This window comes from Podarcis raffonei, chromosome 7 (assembly GCF_027172205.1).
Source record: "Podarcis raffonei isolate rPodRaf1 chromosome 7, rPodRaf1.pri, whole genome shotgun sequence".
In the NCBI taxonomy this organism is placed as follows: Eukaryota; Metazoa; Chordata; class Lepidosauria; order Squamata; family Lacertidae; genus Podarcis; species Podarcis raffonei.
Window position 1 is genome coordinate 64246898 of NC_070608.1, and position 15093 is coordinate 64261990.

Here is a 15093-nt window from a genome sequence, read left to right on the forward strand (position 1 = left end):
CATTCATTTCATTTCTATACCACCTTCATCTTACAAGGTTCTCAATATGGTGCACGTGGTTCTCTCCCCACCCCCCCAGTTTCATCCACGCAACAACCTTGTGAGGTAGGTTAGGCCAAACATGGGTCTCCCATTTTTTTAAACTACAGTTCCCATCATCCTTGACCACTGTGCCTGCTAGCTAGGGATGATGGGAGTTGTAGTCGAAGAACAACTAGTTGCCCAAGTTTGGGAAACCATGGGTTAGGCCATAGCTGTCACTGTTTCCCTTTTTTAAAAAAGGGAAATTCCCTTATTCTGAATACGATTCCTCGCAAGAAAAGGGAAAAGTTGACAGTTATGGGTTAGGCTAAGAGATGGTGACTGGCCCAAGGTCACCCAGTGAGCTTCATAGCGGAGTGGGGATTCGAACCCTGCTCTCTCAGGTCCTAGCCCAACATTAGTAATCATTACACCACACTGGCTCTCATGCACAAGCTTCAGGTGTGACAAACACAGGGCAGTGCCTTTTGCTTATTGAAATGGAAGGCGACTTGGCAGATATTTTTGAGCAGTCGAAAACAAGAAGAAAAAGCAAAACTAGGGGAGAAAAACACCCTGCACATGTTTCTGCTAGGATTAACTGTGTTTCAGTGGAGTTTCATGGCTGAAAAGATGGAGGCTTCTGTAATATAGAAACTGCAGCCCTGGGTCGTTGTGAACCTAGAAGGGAGAGTTCCTGTGTTTGACTGGAAGCATAGGACAAGAGGATGAGAAAGATAAGCGGTGGGGGTGGGGGTGGAGGAGACAGCCAAGGAGATATTTGTTCAGGAGAGGCCTAGTCACTAAAGCCCTCTGAGCAAAGAAACCCCTGCTGATAACACAGCTGAAAATAAGAGGGTCTGTTTCTCTCTCGACTCCAGAGGAGTGGCACTCTGTAATAAATGACTATGTGGCAGCTGTCTCCCAGCTTCTTGAGTCTGCTTGGACTTAATCCTGTCAGCGGGGCCTGCATCCTGGAAAAGAGCAGCAGCCAGGACTGCAAACGCCGCTTTAAAACTAAATTCGTAGGGGCTGTATTACAATTGATCAAAATCCACGCTGTGGAATGTGATTTTTGATTTTTTTCATAAACACTTACATCCTTCCTCAGTCTTGATCGTTCTTCAAAAAATTTTTTTCCTTTGCTGGCTTTTATTTCGGGAAAAAAACCACACACAAAAAACACACACAAGAAGAGGCACCAAGGATGCACTAGACATAGGCACCATTAAGAAAGCTTCTATGTGCAGAGGAGAGTGTTGTTGGGTTTTGCATTGTATAAAACAAATATTAGTTGGGTTTTCAGATAGTATCAAATACAATGAGATTTTGAGAATCCTTTATTCAAGATACAAGGCAGTGGTGCTCCGCCCCACTCACTAAATTACGACGTGTGCTGTATTTTAAAAAGTAAAAACCAGGACACCCTGAAAGTTGTTGAGCCAAAAAAAGTTCAGGTGTAAAATGTAAGATGGTCTGTCTTGGGAGGAGAATTTGTTCCTTGCATCCCATTCCCTAGACCCAACAGAGGAGGTGCATATTATGGGATGCAGTTTCCAGGATGCACCAATGGGTTTCTTCCTCCACCTCTCTTCATTGCAGAGAGAGAGAAAAGTAGGGCGCACCAGAAGTAGATTAGAACTTTTCAAATGCAAAATAAGGTGCAAATAATATTGCAACCCCAAAATGAAATCACTAGAAACCAGTGGTTTTCAAAGGATGAGATCAGGTGCTCCCTGGAAATATGAATAGCTGCTAGTTGGAACTGCGAACTTTTATTTCATGGCAGAACTTTGTGCCTCTTGGCTGTGGCAAAAAATTGGACCTCTGAGTGGCTATTGTTGCACACGGGTAGCTGTGTAGCTAGCCATGGGTCACTTGATTCCTGTTTCTATTTGCAGCCGGGAGGTGGGAGAGGCGTTTTCCACATTGCTCATGAACCTGAGAATGCCAAGATTTGGGGAAATTCTGCTGCTCGCTGATAGCTTCCAAGTGAGGTGTTGTTAGCAGCAGCAGTTTCTACTTAAAGTGCTATCACTGGAAGCGTTTCCAGTGGGGAAATGGTAGAAGGATTTGTTGCCGAAAGGATGGGGAAGTCTCTGAGATGGTTGAAGGTCATAACCAGGGCAACCTGGCGGTGAGCATCTTTCCACTGCTTCCTGTGTATGAACTATGCTGATTAAATTCTCTTCTGTCCCCCATCTACCCCCCTTTCCACCTTGCTGACGGAACAAACAAACTGAACATGGGCAGCCAGTAAGAAAACACACATATTTATATACACACACCCCAGAGTTAAAAGAGAAACTGCTGCATAAATGTGCACTGACCAGATTAGCTTTCAACCGTTTCCTTTTCAAAGCGTGGAGGAAAGCACATGTGTTGCCATGAAGATGAACAGAGTAAATGCATTGTTCCCAAAGTTTTCAAGAGCTGTGGCATGCTCTGATTGCGCCTGCCAGGCCTGTAAGCTGGGGGCTGCGAGGGGAGATTCCCTGCCTCCCCTCCCAGCTATAACAGGTGCAGAGAGCAAATGCCCACAGAGAGTTCTGACATCATTGAATTGCAGCTTTTCCTTCGTCGCGGCATTACGGCTTCTCTGGTTTCCACCGTGCCTTAATAGGAACAGCCAGGCCTGATTGCTCCTGGCCTGTTCATCATGGCGTTGCATGCCTAGGCATCTGCATGACCAATTGATGGGGGGCAAACGTCTCCAGTGTGCAAACTGGTATCTGAAAACGGTAATTTGCAGCAAACCTCTTAATTACACTGCCTGCTGCAGTCCCAGATTGCCTGCCCACAGGTTTGGTTTGACTTAAAAAATAAATAAGGACTAGCTGTAGCAATGAGCGCTGTGCTGCGACTTATGTGTTCTGCTTCCTACCGCTGCAGTATTTCCCTATCATGTAGAGATAGCCCACTTTCCGTCTGGGATGAATACGTTTTTAATTGATAGCTTAACTCTGCATTTTAAAGATGCATCTTGAAGATGGAGATGGAGGCCTTGTAGGGGAAGCTAAACCTCACTGCTGTTTCTTGCAGACATGGAAGAGATGGTAAAGAAAGAAAAGACTAAACTTTCTGCTGAAAGAATATGCCTAATCTGACCCAACAACACACACACGCAAAAGCAAACCACACTGCAACCAACTGAATGCAATAATAAAATAAATAATTGTACAAATAAAGGACCTCCCCATGTGATGATGAAACAACATACCCTACGCAAGCACTATGCAATTAATGAATGTTTCCCTCTGTCTCTTCCGTCTCTTTCATGATGATAGTGTCTCATACAGAACGTAAACGAACTGTGAAAATGACTTTAAGAATAAAAAATGGAGATGCTATATGTACTTGTTTGCGACACAAGAAAATATTTAATAAAGACTAATTAAAACGAGAGAGAGAGAGAGAGAGAGAGAGAGAGAGAGAGAAAGAAAGAAAGAAAGAAAGAAAGAAAGAAAAGAAAGGTTTTTCAGACTTGAAAGCTTGTGTTCCACATTTTAAATATAGAGTGGCCCTGTTAGCTGAATTGTTTCTTCTCTGTTATCTAACCAACATGTTGATGAAGTCTCTGGTCCAACTTCTTTGCAATACTTTAGTGGCCTTGAAAACTTTCCACTTCATTTTTTAAAAAAGCTGGATGCATTTTGCTTGTGTATTCTGAAAGCAAATTTCCTTCTGCAAGCCTGCAAACCTCAAAAAGCACAGTAGCTACTATTTCTGTTCATCAAGGCTGGAATATTATTCAAGAACGGAGGCTGCATATGTTATGTCCTGGTTTTTAGACCTGGGATAAGTTCTAAATATAAGCAAGATTATTTTGGTGAAATACTCCTGAAAAATACTCTTTTAAAAAAAATATTGGTAAGGAGTTGGAGGTAAAAGGGGAAAGAAATTGTGTAGTGTGCATCAGATTAAACTTGCCGATCTCCATGGAAATCAGAAACCTGGTGTGTGTTTAAATTTGAGTGTCTTGAGAAACCATCTTTTGTGCAGCATACTTATGCTTATACAGACCCTAACTTGCACAGCAGCTTGTCAGTTGTGTGTCTGGGATGAGTGCAGGATGGGGAATAATTTTATTAAGCCTGTTGGCCTTCTGTGGCCCAGTAAATCAGCTTTCATTCCTGGAACCTCTTGCATTGCATCTTTCCTTCATTTTCCCGTCATCTTGCTTTTGGCTTTAGCTCCTGTCTCCTGCTGCCTTCACAGTTTAGTCTTTGGAGCTGAGTGGCTGAAACAGCTGCAGATCTCTCTTGGCTGTTTTGAGTTTTCTTGGCACCATTGATCCCAAGGAACTGTTGCAACCACAGATGATGAGTTCAGGTGGCCGGGAACTTGTAGTGTGAATGAGGAACTCTTCCAGTGGTCATGAGGATTGGAGATGCAGATTAAACATTCTGTGAGATTAGGTCCCCAAACAAGGAACACTGTATTTTAATTTTTGCTTGTATGCTGCTCAATAAAATAAAATAAAATAGCAGAGGGGTGTCCAATATAAAATAATAAAATGCTGTAGGATGCAAATGCAGTCATACCTCATGTTACGTTTGCTTCAGGTTGCATCCCACGGCGACCCGGAAGTAATGGAAAAGGTTACTTCCGGGTTTTGCCTCTTGCACATGGGCAGATGCGCAAAATGACATCACGCGCATGCGCAGAAGCGGCGAATCGCGACCCACGTGTGTGCAGACGTGCAGACACGGGTTGCATTCTTTTCAGGTTGTGAACAGGCCTCTGGAACGGATCCCGTTCGCAACCAGAGGTACGACTGTAAAGCATTAGTATAAATTTGATCAAAAGCGTCAGTGGTTGGGTCACATTTCAGGGAAAGGCTTTTTAATAAAAAAATGTTTTAAGCACTTGAGAGCTAGCAGCATTACTTTTTTAAACCCTTAATGGGAGAATGAATCATTTACCAAACAGAAGAATTTATAAGGGCAGGCGTGGGAGGTGAGCTTCAAGACTAGCTAAAAGTTGGGATGTAGCACTGCCAATGAACGAAGGCAGTCAGGTGTGGTGTAGGTACCCAGTCTCTCAAATCTGAGCTAGGTTGACAGTATATAGAACATGATCCAGAGGCTTGGAAAATGGACTGCCCAGTTGCCAGCACCCCTATTCTAGCAAGGTGCCTGAGAGAACATAGGCAATATTTCAGGCATGCTTGAATGAAGCTGATCACCATGACCCATTCATACTGGTTTCAAGCCCGATTTTGGTACGGGCTGCTACTTTGGTTGTTTTGATTCATCACTTTTATTGGGTGAGAAACTTGCAAAGTGAGGGACCTGTTGGTTCTCCTTGCTGGCTTGCAGAAGCCTCTCCTCTTAACAGTGGTAATTAATAGATTCTCCTTTTGGAGGAAGGGTGGGGTGCAAATCCGATAAATCACCTTGTGAAGGGAAGATGCAAAGCAAGAGGTATCATGAATCAAAGCTATCACCTTGATTATTACAGGACGTGTTGCAACAACCCCCTGTTTCCCAGCTACAGAATAGTGCAGCCTATGCATGCCAATCTTGCAGGGAGAAGCAGGAATGGCTATGACATGGCTGCTCTAACACATTTGCACACGCACACACAATTGAAGCCGGAAATTCATTCACTGACACTTTTAGGTTGCTCCCTTAAGCTATCAGCCTTTGGGATGCATGCAGAGTGATGGCTTGCAAGTTCAATCTAGGGAACTCTTGCTTTCAAAGGAGAGACAAGGATGCTTAGTGACTGTTCCTTGTTTTTTTAAGGATGACTCTGGGAATATATGGATCTGGTTACCGTTACAACAAAGTAGCATCTCATGGGTAGTGTCTAGTGGCTATGGGAAAAGCTGTCTCCTTATGTGCCCTTCTCGTTGCCCAAAGTGTAAGGGGCCGAATGGGAAACGCTTGCTTCCAATTTTCTTAAGTTGTTGCCTGAAGTGGTGGTACGCATTTGAAATTGCCCATGTTGTTCTGACTTGCGTAGCCAAAGATGCTGCTAAAAGCTTTTAGCAAAAAAAAGTACCTCTTTGAAAATCTTGGTTTCCAGTTTGCCTGGACATGTTCTCTGAAGCCTTCTGCAACAGGCCAAACCCTTGTTTTCTGGCATTCTTTTAGCAGACGAGATAAGCCAGACAGCTGATTGAACAAAAAAGGGCTGTGAGGCAACATGTTGAGGGAAAGCAGCCCTCCCCATATCATGTGCATAGAATCAGATGACGGGCTATAGCACCATGGTGCACAGGGTAGGTTTTGCATAGATAAGGTCCTTGATTTAATGCAGTTGAAAGGATCATGAGTCTTGGAGCTAAAATCAATCTCCTTGTGATTTTGTAGAGATGTTGCTATGCTAGTAAGGTTAGGCTAAGAGTTGGGTTAGCAGGATAATAAATATCCTTGAAAACTGAACAAAGGCAGCTTTTTACAAGATAACTTGAGAATTGCTGTTGAGAGTTGGGGACCAGTTTGTTTCACTTCTTGTTCTCCAACTCCCCCAATTTGAGACATCTATGTATAAAAGCCATTTTCCAGGGTTCCATGATGCAAATATCCCACCTTGTTGTGGTACCCCAGAGTTGGCTATGCATCAGATATGTGTAGGTTGACTCAGTGGATACTGTTGTATCGTGTAGGGCAAGTGGACTGTCCATAATTTGGAACACAGGTATATGTACATTTCTTTTATTGGGCAAGTGACGTCTATGCTTCGTGCATTGAAGGGGTTAGACTAGATTGGCCTTTGGGTTCTTTCCAGACTTCACAATTCTGTGAGTCTTGACACCTGCCCTAGACATTGGAGCTGCAGGTGGCAGGTTTGGCTTCCATCCTAACAGTGTACTGGGTGAGCACATTTGCCGTTTGTTCCAGGGAGTGACTTTGGTTTATTCTTAGTTGGGGGCAGTGTTGCACTGGGGGCAAAATCAACATGGTGGACTCTTGAGTGGTTTGGGATCCCTCCTCATCTGGGAGGGTGGGTGTTGCAGTGTAAAGAGTGTGTCACACCATTGAACCAGCTCTGTTACTGCAACCTCACATGCCAATATTTGCTAACAAACTTTTAAAGTGGGGATGTAGCTGATTTGCCAGGGTGCTCTTTTAAGCAGATGAGCGCAAGGAAAGCTTTTTTCACTCTTACGTTATGTTCAGACAGGCGTTTGCAAATATCTTAAGATGTATCTGTTGATCTGTTGCTCAGTGTTCTTAGTAGCACCTGTAGTTTATTTGGTATTGATAATTTCTCTCTCTCTTTAAAATTCCATTTATTGTTCGCTACCAAGAGGGCACTTTTGGCATTGAGGCAGGATAAAAATGACTCAGCCAACTAGAATTTAGTTTTAGAACCTGTAGGGCAGAGAATGAAATGTTCGGTTAGGTTTTTCGAAGGAAACGAATTATTTTCTCTTTCCTCCAATGGGTAGAATTTTCTGAAAAGTTTAATCTCTAGTTAGGAGAACCATAGACCTTCAGCCATGCCTATATTCTTAATTCCAGAAAGGCAATGCAGTGGCTGATTCCTTTAGCTGCTCATGAACTGAGCCAGTTGTGAAAGTTATGAAAGTCAGTAAAAAATATTTTGGGGAATTAGAGGCTTGCACTCTGCTGACACAAAATGAATATGCCAAGTACCAGGCACTGACTTCTCAATCCTTTGGCTTAGGTCATCAAGTTTTGTTTTCATCATATGGAAGAGTCTGTCCGAAAGACCGAGGGCTTTTCTGTTGCTGCTAGACATTTAGATTCCACATAAAGATTCATGAATCTTTACCGCCAGACCTACCGTATTTCACAAATACGAAACTCATTGAGCCAAAGTAGATGCATGCATCAGGCAACCACCAATTTAGTACATTCTGCAGGCTTGTGTTCTAAGAATGCCGCCTTTCATTAAAAATACAAGTTTCTAGTCCTTATTAGGAATGGACTGAGCAGTCTAATTCAATCCTGTTCCAGTTTGGTGCTCAACCATAGGTGCATTCCACCCTGTTCACAAAGGTATATGCATTTTGTACATCAAATGCACACTTTTGTGTGTACTTCTTGCACACCAAAACTACATCACAGTATCTGGCTGGAGGTCTCAGTCAGGTCCACAAGCATGTTTGGAATTGCTGTATTGGGTTGGCTCACTGTGAAACATGTGCCAAATAAATTCCTCCTCAGTTCCTAGTCTTCACAGAGATGTTCAAAGTGACCTATATGCTTGAATATGAAAGAGTCCTCTTTGCTCCAGGATTCCTTTATTTATCGAACTGTCGCCATTTAAAATATTTCATTTTGAACACTTTTATTCTACTCCTTGTCAAAGGAACTTAGAGTAGCATATGTTTTTCCTGCTTTTGCAGATTTCCTTGCAATAACCCTGTGAAGCAGGTCATGGCAGCAGGCCCCAAATCACCCAGTGGCAAGAAATGCAGTGAAGAAACAACCATAGAAAACTGCAGTTGGTAAAGAGCTTTAATTCTTGCTTTTCTTTCTTCTAGGTAGTTTTGTACTAGTCCTCCAACTGTGCTGACACAGATCTGACTCCTCCAGTTGCTAACCTTCCACCAGGGTCCCATTTGCACCAGCATCTTAGAAGCAAGAGCAAACCCCAAACTTCAACGGTCAGTGGCTGGAGAAAAAGGAGTGCTCAATGCAAAAGCCTGTCCAGAGAAACTCTGGCTTGCAGAAGCATATTGATGACAAGTAAAACAAAGACGCTAGCATCCTGGACGGCTGAGGTGGGTGGGGGATGGAGAGAGGAAAAGGAAAATTAAAAGGTGGCCTTTTCCTCTTATCATTCAGGAAAGAAAAGATGCTGTAAACATCCATTTACTGCCCCCCCCTTGATATTGCAAATTTACAGGGAGCGAATATCGTCTGAGTTTTCAGCATGCAGTCAAATAGCACTTCAAAAAAGAATTGCAAAGGAGGAAATAGATTTAGCAAATGTTTTCCTGTTGAGACTGAATGGGAAGCAACCTACTTTAACTTCATTTCTCTCTCCCGCCCCCCCCCCCATCACTTTTGTTTTAAACTCCTCTTTCGGGATGTTTTTGGCTGACTACTGTGGTATTGCTTCAGGGCTGGCCTTTGTCAAAAGCCAGCCGTTTTCTTTTGCTGCCCTGTAGCTTCTGATAGCCTGTTTATGTCTGCAACAGATCTCCCAGCCTACAGTTCTGGTAGTGCCTTCCCACCCCCCACCCCACCCCTTAAGAGTGCCAGCATGAAAATGGAAGTGGTGGAGCCTTCCTGCGAACTTTAACCTCTGCTAATACTTCTCGTTTTTACCCTTGATCTAAGCGGGTCCCTTTTTTTTCATAGCGTAGCTGGCCGTTTTCTGTGCAGCTTTCATCAGACGTACACGAATGTCCTGGGAACTCGCTCCTTGAGGGCAAAGGTCGGTTTCCTCAGGGAAGCGTTTCATGAGAATACGGCCATGAAAACGGCACTCTTAGCTTTCCATCGACATTTTGAGTGGCGGAAGGTTCCCCTGAAGGTGTGAGGGCAGGGATCTTATAGGCAACTGAGCACGTTGTGAAGGGCCCAAGGCCTCAGAAAGACTCCTAAGCATTACAGATTCTTGAAACCAAACCTCTGTGCTGCATTGCATTATTGTCAACTGTTATTTTTCTTTTTTTAAAAAAGAGGTGCTGGAACTCACCACAAACACCTCCCTGATTCTCTTAGAATGGCAATGGCACCCACCTGAGAGATGCCAGATCTGAGTTCCGGCAAGTTCCGGCTGAAAAATGCACTGTATTATTATCATTATCATTCATTTGTTAATTGCCTTTCACACGTGTTTCAAGTCAGTGTGCAGAATGCAATAAAACCAGACATCTGGTTGGCTGCTTTGAGTGAAGGATGCTGACCATAGTTGGGCTGTGGGTCTGATGCAGCTCTTACGGGTAGATTGTGGGGAGCTGACTGAAAAGACAATTAAATTTTCAGTTGTTAGTCTGAAGTGGAGGAGCGCTTATAGTTCCTGTATTAATGCTTTTTTTAACCTGATAATATTTTGAGGCATCTCTGTTTCCCCCGTAATTTGTTGTACTCTTCCAAGAATGAGACATTGTGTGTTTGTGTGTGGAGACAGCCTGTGTGAAGCCTTCATCTTTAAAGTTTTACCTAGCTGAAAAAGTTTTACGTAAGAAGAGATCCGTTGTCTAATCCTTTGTGCTGCTTTTGCTTCTGTTTTCGGCAACTGAATATGTACCAAATTCTCTTTTTTAAACACTACTTCTCAGCTTCCCTCCTTGAAAAAAAAAAACTTAACCTATTCCCTTCTTCTCTTCACTCGTTGTTAACAGGTGCTGTTGAGGAAAGGCTCTCTTCTGGATTTAGGTGGTCTTCAGCTTGTTAGGCAAATACTGAAAAGCAGCACACAAGGAAAGGAAGCTTCACTAGACAGTGTCAAGAAAGGAAAATGAAGGTAATTGGCTCTGCTAGAATGACTGGTTTAAGAACAAAGCTATCCTGTAAATATTTATGTCGCTGTTGCTTAAAACAGTATGTCATTGTGGATAACTAGACAAAAATTGATATTCCTTTAGCGCAAATGGTGATGCATGGAAGTTCTGTTTTTCTTCATACATCAGTGCCACAGTTCTAAACACTCTTGAGTTACTGGGAATAAGTGTGATTAAATAATCTAACCCTAAGCAATGATAACTCCAAAGTGTCCTCACTTTGGAGTAAATATACATGGGGTTAAGTTGTACATGTGCTTCAATTTAACATGCCTTTAAGAATTCCTGTTCTTTAAAAGTGAATAATCCACAGAGGTCTTCATAACCAGAATAACTGAAGGCCTGGTTCATGCATTAGCGTAGAAGGAATTTATTTTGCATTGATGCGTCTCCATGCAGTGGTTATAATGTCTATAATTGGCTTCCAATATGGATAGGCCAGATTGTGTGGTCTGGCCCTATATCACTGACTTCTGGTGTGGAAATTTTGCAATTGGACCAGGTGGATCTTGCTGATTATGCATTGTGGAAGCCTTTTCAGTGGCAACCACATCACCATGTTTAATGCAGGGATGTGGCACACTAGTAGTTCAACAACCCCCATCCTTCTTGACCCTTGGCCATGCTGGCTGGGGCTGATGGGAGTTGGAGTCCAATAGCAACTTGGGCCACAGATTCCCATTCAAGATGTAATGTACTGTATGATTTGGAATTGCTTTGTGTGTACAAAAAGTCAATAGTGTATACCTATCCAGGACTGGTTGCCCATTCTAGCTCTTAATGGGTTTGTTGCTCCCATGACTGATCTGATTCTCCATCTCAGAAATTCACCACCCAATTTGTTTCTGTTTACAGTTCCAGAGAATAAACTCGGAGGCTTAAAGCAGTTGCACAGCGGCACCACAGTTCCCAAACTGTTTTGAAGGCGCAGATTTGCCGCGTGTCGGCGTCATAATGGCAGCTGTTATGAGCTTGGGGAAGATCGCTGAAAATGGCACTGCACCATCTCAGAATGCCAAGTCCCCACCGAAACCTCTTGCTCCCAATCGGATTGGCAGGAGAAACCAGGTAAAGAATCAACACACTTAACTTTGATATAAATGAATGCCATTTCACATGAAGCCGTTTTGAGGGCACCGAGCGCGCTTATGTGCACACCCCTGGAGAAATTGGGCGGTATCCAATTCACATTAGCATAAGGATTTCTGTTTGCATTGCAAGACTTCTACCTCTGCACCCCCTCTGTGCCCTCTCCACATCTGCTCTGGGGGTTTGGTAGACACCCAGAACAAACATAGGGTGCACAGGGGAGAGGGAGTGCAAAATCCCATTGCTCACCCAAAAGTCCATGCGCCAGTTGGAAGCTCTTGGTTGGAAACCACCTATTACGTCACGAACTAGTCTGAATGCTTTAATTTGCATGTGATCAGAGACCAGTTTTCAATATCATGAGCTGAAGAAAGAACACAACAAATGGTCAAATGCAACTGTCAAGCCATTCAATTTTTTAATTTAAAGACCTTCCACTGCGTTCTAAAGCCCATATCTTCTCTATGTGAACCAGAAACAACAGCCCACTAGTTTGTTGGGATTGAAATAAAAACAAATGCTGCAATTCTTACGAATCTTTTTAAAGAGTTTGTGGCAGGAGCAAAATTCCTTGGGAACTGAGTGCAGCTTGGCAAAGCATGTGTTTCCCGCCACTGACCTAAGGCTTGGGTATAACTTAACACAGGCTGGGATAGCTGGGACAGCAGGCTTGTTGGTTTTTGAATGTCTGATGTAGATTTTTTTCAGTTTCGTTGTTCTGTATGGGACAATGACAATAAAGATTATCGTAACACGGGATAACAAGAAATTTTTGATCCCAGAGATAGTCAGATTGTTGGATACTCTGCAGTATAACTCACAGAACACCGTGTGTGTTTGCATACCCTATCAGGGGCTTCTTAGCTTGATTCCTTCAGGGAGGACAAAATTTTGCAGCTCAGCTTTGGAACAGGGTGGGTGGTGAAGACCCTGCTGTACAGCTGGCTGCTGCAAAAGCATGAAGGGTGGGTGGGTTGGCTGTGTGTCGTTTTTTGCTTGGAGCCACTGACCTTTTAATTCCACCAGCCGTTTCACTGGGCGCTGGATCAAGGGAGAAAATGTGACGGGATTAAGAGAGATACTTGCGCTATAAAAATAAATAAATAAGGGAGGAAGGCCAAGAATGGCTTTCCCTGTAGGTCAGCACAGAAGTTAGCTACTAATTAGGTTTTACAGTTCAAACCATCCTGTGATACCTAGACAGCATGCAGGCAAATGAGTCCCATTTTTTTTTCCTGGGGGAGCTACCCGCCAAGGCTGTTGCAGGGTGGGTAAAGTGTTTTCACCATACAGCAGTCCCCTCTGTCTAATTGAAGGGATTGGCAATTGCAAGATTGTGCATAGGAAATCTCTGGCATGGTGAGAGAAGTGGGAGCAGAGAGAGGAGAACCATGGATTGTTTGATTTCCGGCAATCAGTCTTACTGTGGTTGTTCTGGTACTATTGGTCATGTTGTGCGGATGCCTGATTATCGTCTTCCAAAGCAACTACTCTATTCTGAACTTAAAAATGGAAAGTGTAATGCTGGTGGTCAACAAAAGAGGTTTAAAGACTCTCTCAAGGCAAATCTTTAAAAATGTAGTATAAACACCGACAACTGGGAAACACTGGCCTGCGAGCGCTCCAGTTGGAGAACAGCCTTACTAAAGCTGTCATGGACTTTGAAGACACTCGAACTCAGAACGCAAGGGAGAAACGTGCTAAGAGGAAAGCACGCTTGGCAAATCCACACCGTAATCAACTCCCACCCGGGAACCAATGTCCCCACTGTGGAAGGACGTGTGGGTCCAGAATTGGCCTACACAGTCACTTACGGACTCATTGTTAAAACCGTGTTTATGGAAGACAGTCTTACTCGGCTACAAGTGATCACCATAGAAGAAAGAAGAAGAAGATTGGTCTTGATAGAAAAATGAAACCATTTTCTTAAGAAGCTGTGTGCCTTGGAAATACCAAGCAAAAGAGATGTCGGTGGCCTTTTAGGAGCTGCATATGCACTTTCTAAAAGTGTTTGGTTGGTCATTTCTATAGAATGTAGAACCAGATGAATTCCTGCCCCAAATATAGTAGGATTTTGGATTATTTGGGAGCCACCTTTTGACTATTCTTCTGGCCAATTGACAGGAAAACATTTAGTCTTTAGCTGTTAAAAATCCACCATATGTTGCATCACCTTTTCGTGGAAATAACTTTTTGGTCAAGGTTTCATTAGCCATTTTAATTTCTAGTTCCTTCATTAAGTGTGTGTTGTGACAGACGACTTAGTTTCTGGTTAGGATTATATCCTGTTGAAAATCACACCATGATTCCTCCCCTCCATTAATCTGTGTTACGAAATGGGGGCTCTTTTGACTCTTTCTACAAAAGGGAAAGTAGAGTAACGTAACACAGAATGCCTAAAGAGATGTTTGCCTCTAGCGGAGGAGTGTCGGGTCACTTTAATAAAGTCAGAGTTGTTATCAAATTAGCTGGTACTTTTGTCTCTTAACTTGGGGAAGTACTCTTCCGTCATCGCAGAGCTGCATGTTAAAATTCTCTAGCCCAAGCTGGAGAAGTTATGCTAAACTGTTTGTGCTTGAGCCTGGGTCAAACAAATCCTCTTCCTTGGACTGCTGCTCTCTTGTCTGGTTCACTGCTATTATGGTATGCAACCTGGACCCTGAGTGAGTGCTAGGAAGAGGTTTTTTGGGGTTGGGTTAATATTAAATCTGAAGGCTTGCACTAATCAACTCCGGCAGTGTCACACTGTGCATGTTGCTCTTTGCTTTCAAGGTGAGAAGTAATCGCCCTTTGTTGATTTGCCGATTTCAAAGGGGGCCATTGTCGAAAGCAAGGCTTCGAAACAATTAATAGCATTGCACTGAGAGATAGCTAGCTCCTTACTCCAGCAAGGAGAACCGCAGCCTGATTTCAGAGAAAAGCCCTGGGGATTAAGCATTGAAATGGTCAGCACAGCTGCAAGGATTTTCCTCCCAATATTGTTTGTGCTCTCGGCTCTGAGACAACATTTAACAGGGCTGCAGTAAAATTGGATCTGAAGGCTGTTCCTATAAACTGACATGTCCTTGGGAGGAGCTGTGTGCAGGGTGCACAGGAGTGTTTGGATGGGAACATGTGCACGCACATAGGTGCGTTAGGCAAAATATGCATCATCGTAATGGCAGTCAAGGGGAGATGGGTATCTTCTGTTTCAGACCCTTGAAATTCGTTAGGCAGCAGGGTTCAAGACCAGCAAAAAGAAATTGCTTTACCCGATGATCTTTAAGCTTCAGGGGACACGCAGCTAGAGGAAATGGCCAAGGCTGGAAATATAAATGGATTGAAGGACGGGTGGGGAATCTTAATACCCATGCCCCCATAGTGGGTGGAGTCAGAGACAAAAGGTGGGCGGAGCAGCTGTTGAGATACTACTTCTGCACAGTAGGCTGATCCTCTCACTGATGAAAGGAGCTGATTTACAACCACACTTTTACTGATTGGCATTGATTTTCTTTATTAATAATTAAAAAAACCCTGATATGTGAAAATAGCTTAATGCAAAACAAGAT

The 15093-nt window shown here is 43.3% G+C and overlaps 1 protein-coding gene across 20 annotated transcripts in view; it reads left to right on the forward strand.

Moving 5' to 3' along the window:
- The window catches only part of RREB1 (ras responsive element binding protein 1), a 120943-nt gene that overhangs the window by 60670 nt on the left and 45180 nt on the right, over window positions 1–15093 (forward strand). For 15 of the 20 annotated variants that reach the window (XM_053396963.1, XM_053396958.1, XM_053396962.1 and 12 more), the window contains 3 exons: window positions 8486–8608; window positions 10298–10419; window positions 11312–11524. In XM_053396963.1, coding sequence (XP_053252938.1) covers window positions 11411–11524 — 114 coding nt within the window. In that variant the 5' untranslated portion in view covers window positions 8486–8608; window positions 10298–10419; window positions 11312–11410. The remainder of the gene's footprint in view (window positions 1–8485; window positions 8609–10297; window positions 10420–11311; window positions 11525–15093) is intronic. The other 5 variants (XM_053396972.1, XM_053396971.1, XM_053396974.1 and 2 more) reach the window with 1 other exon arrangement.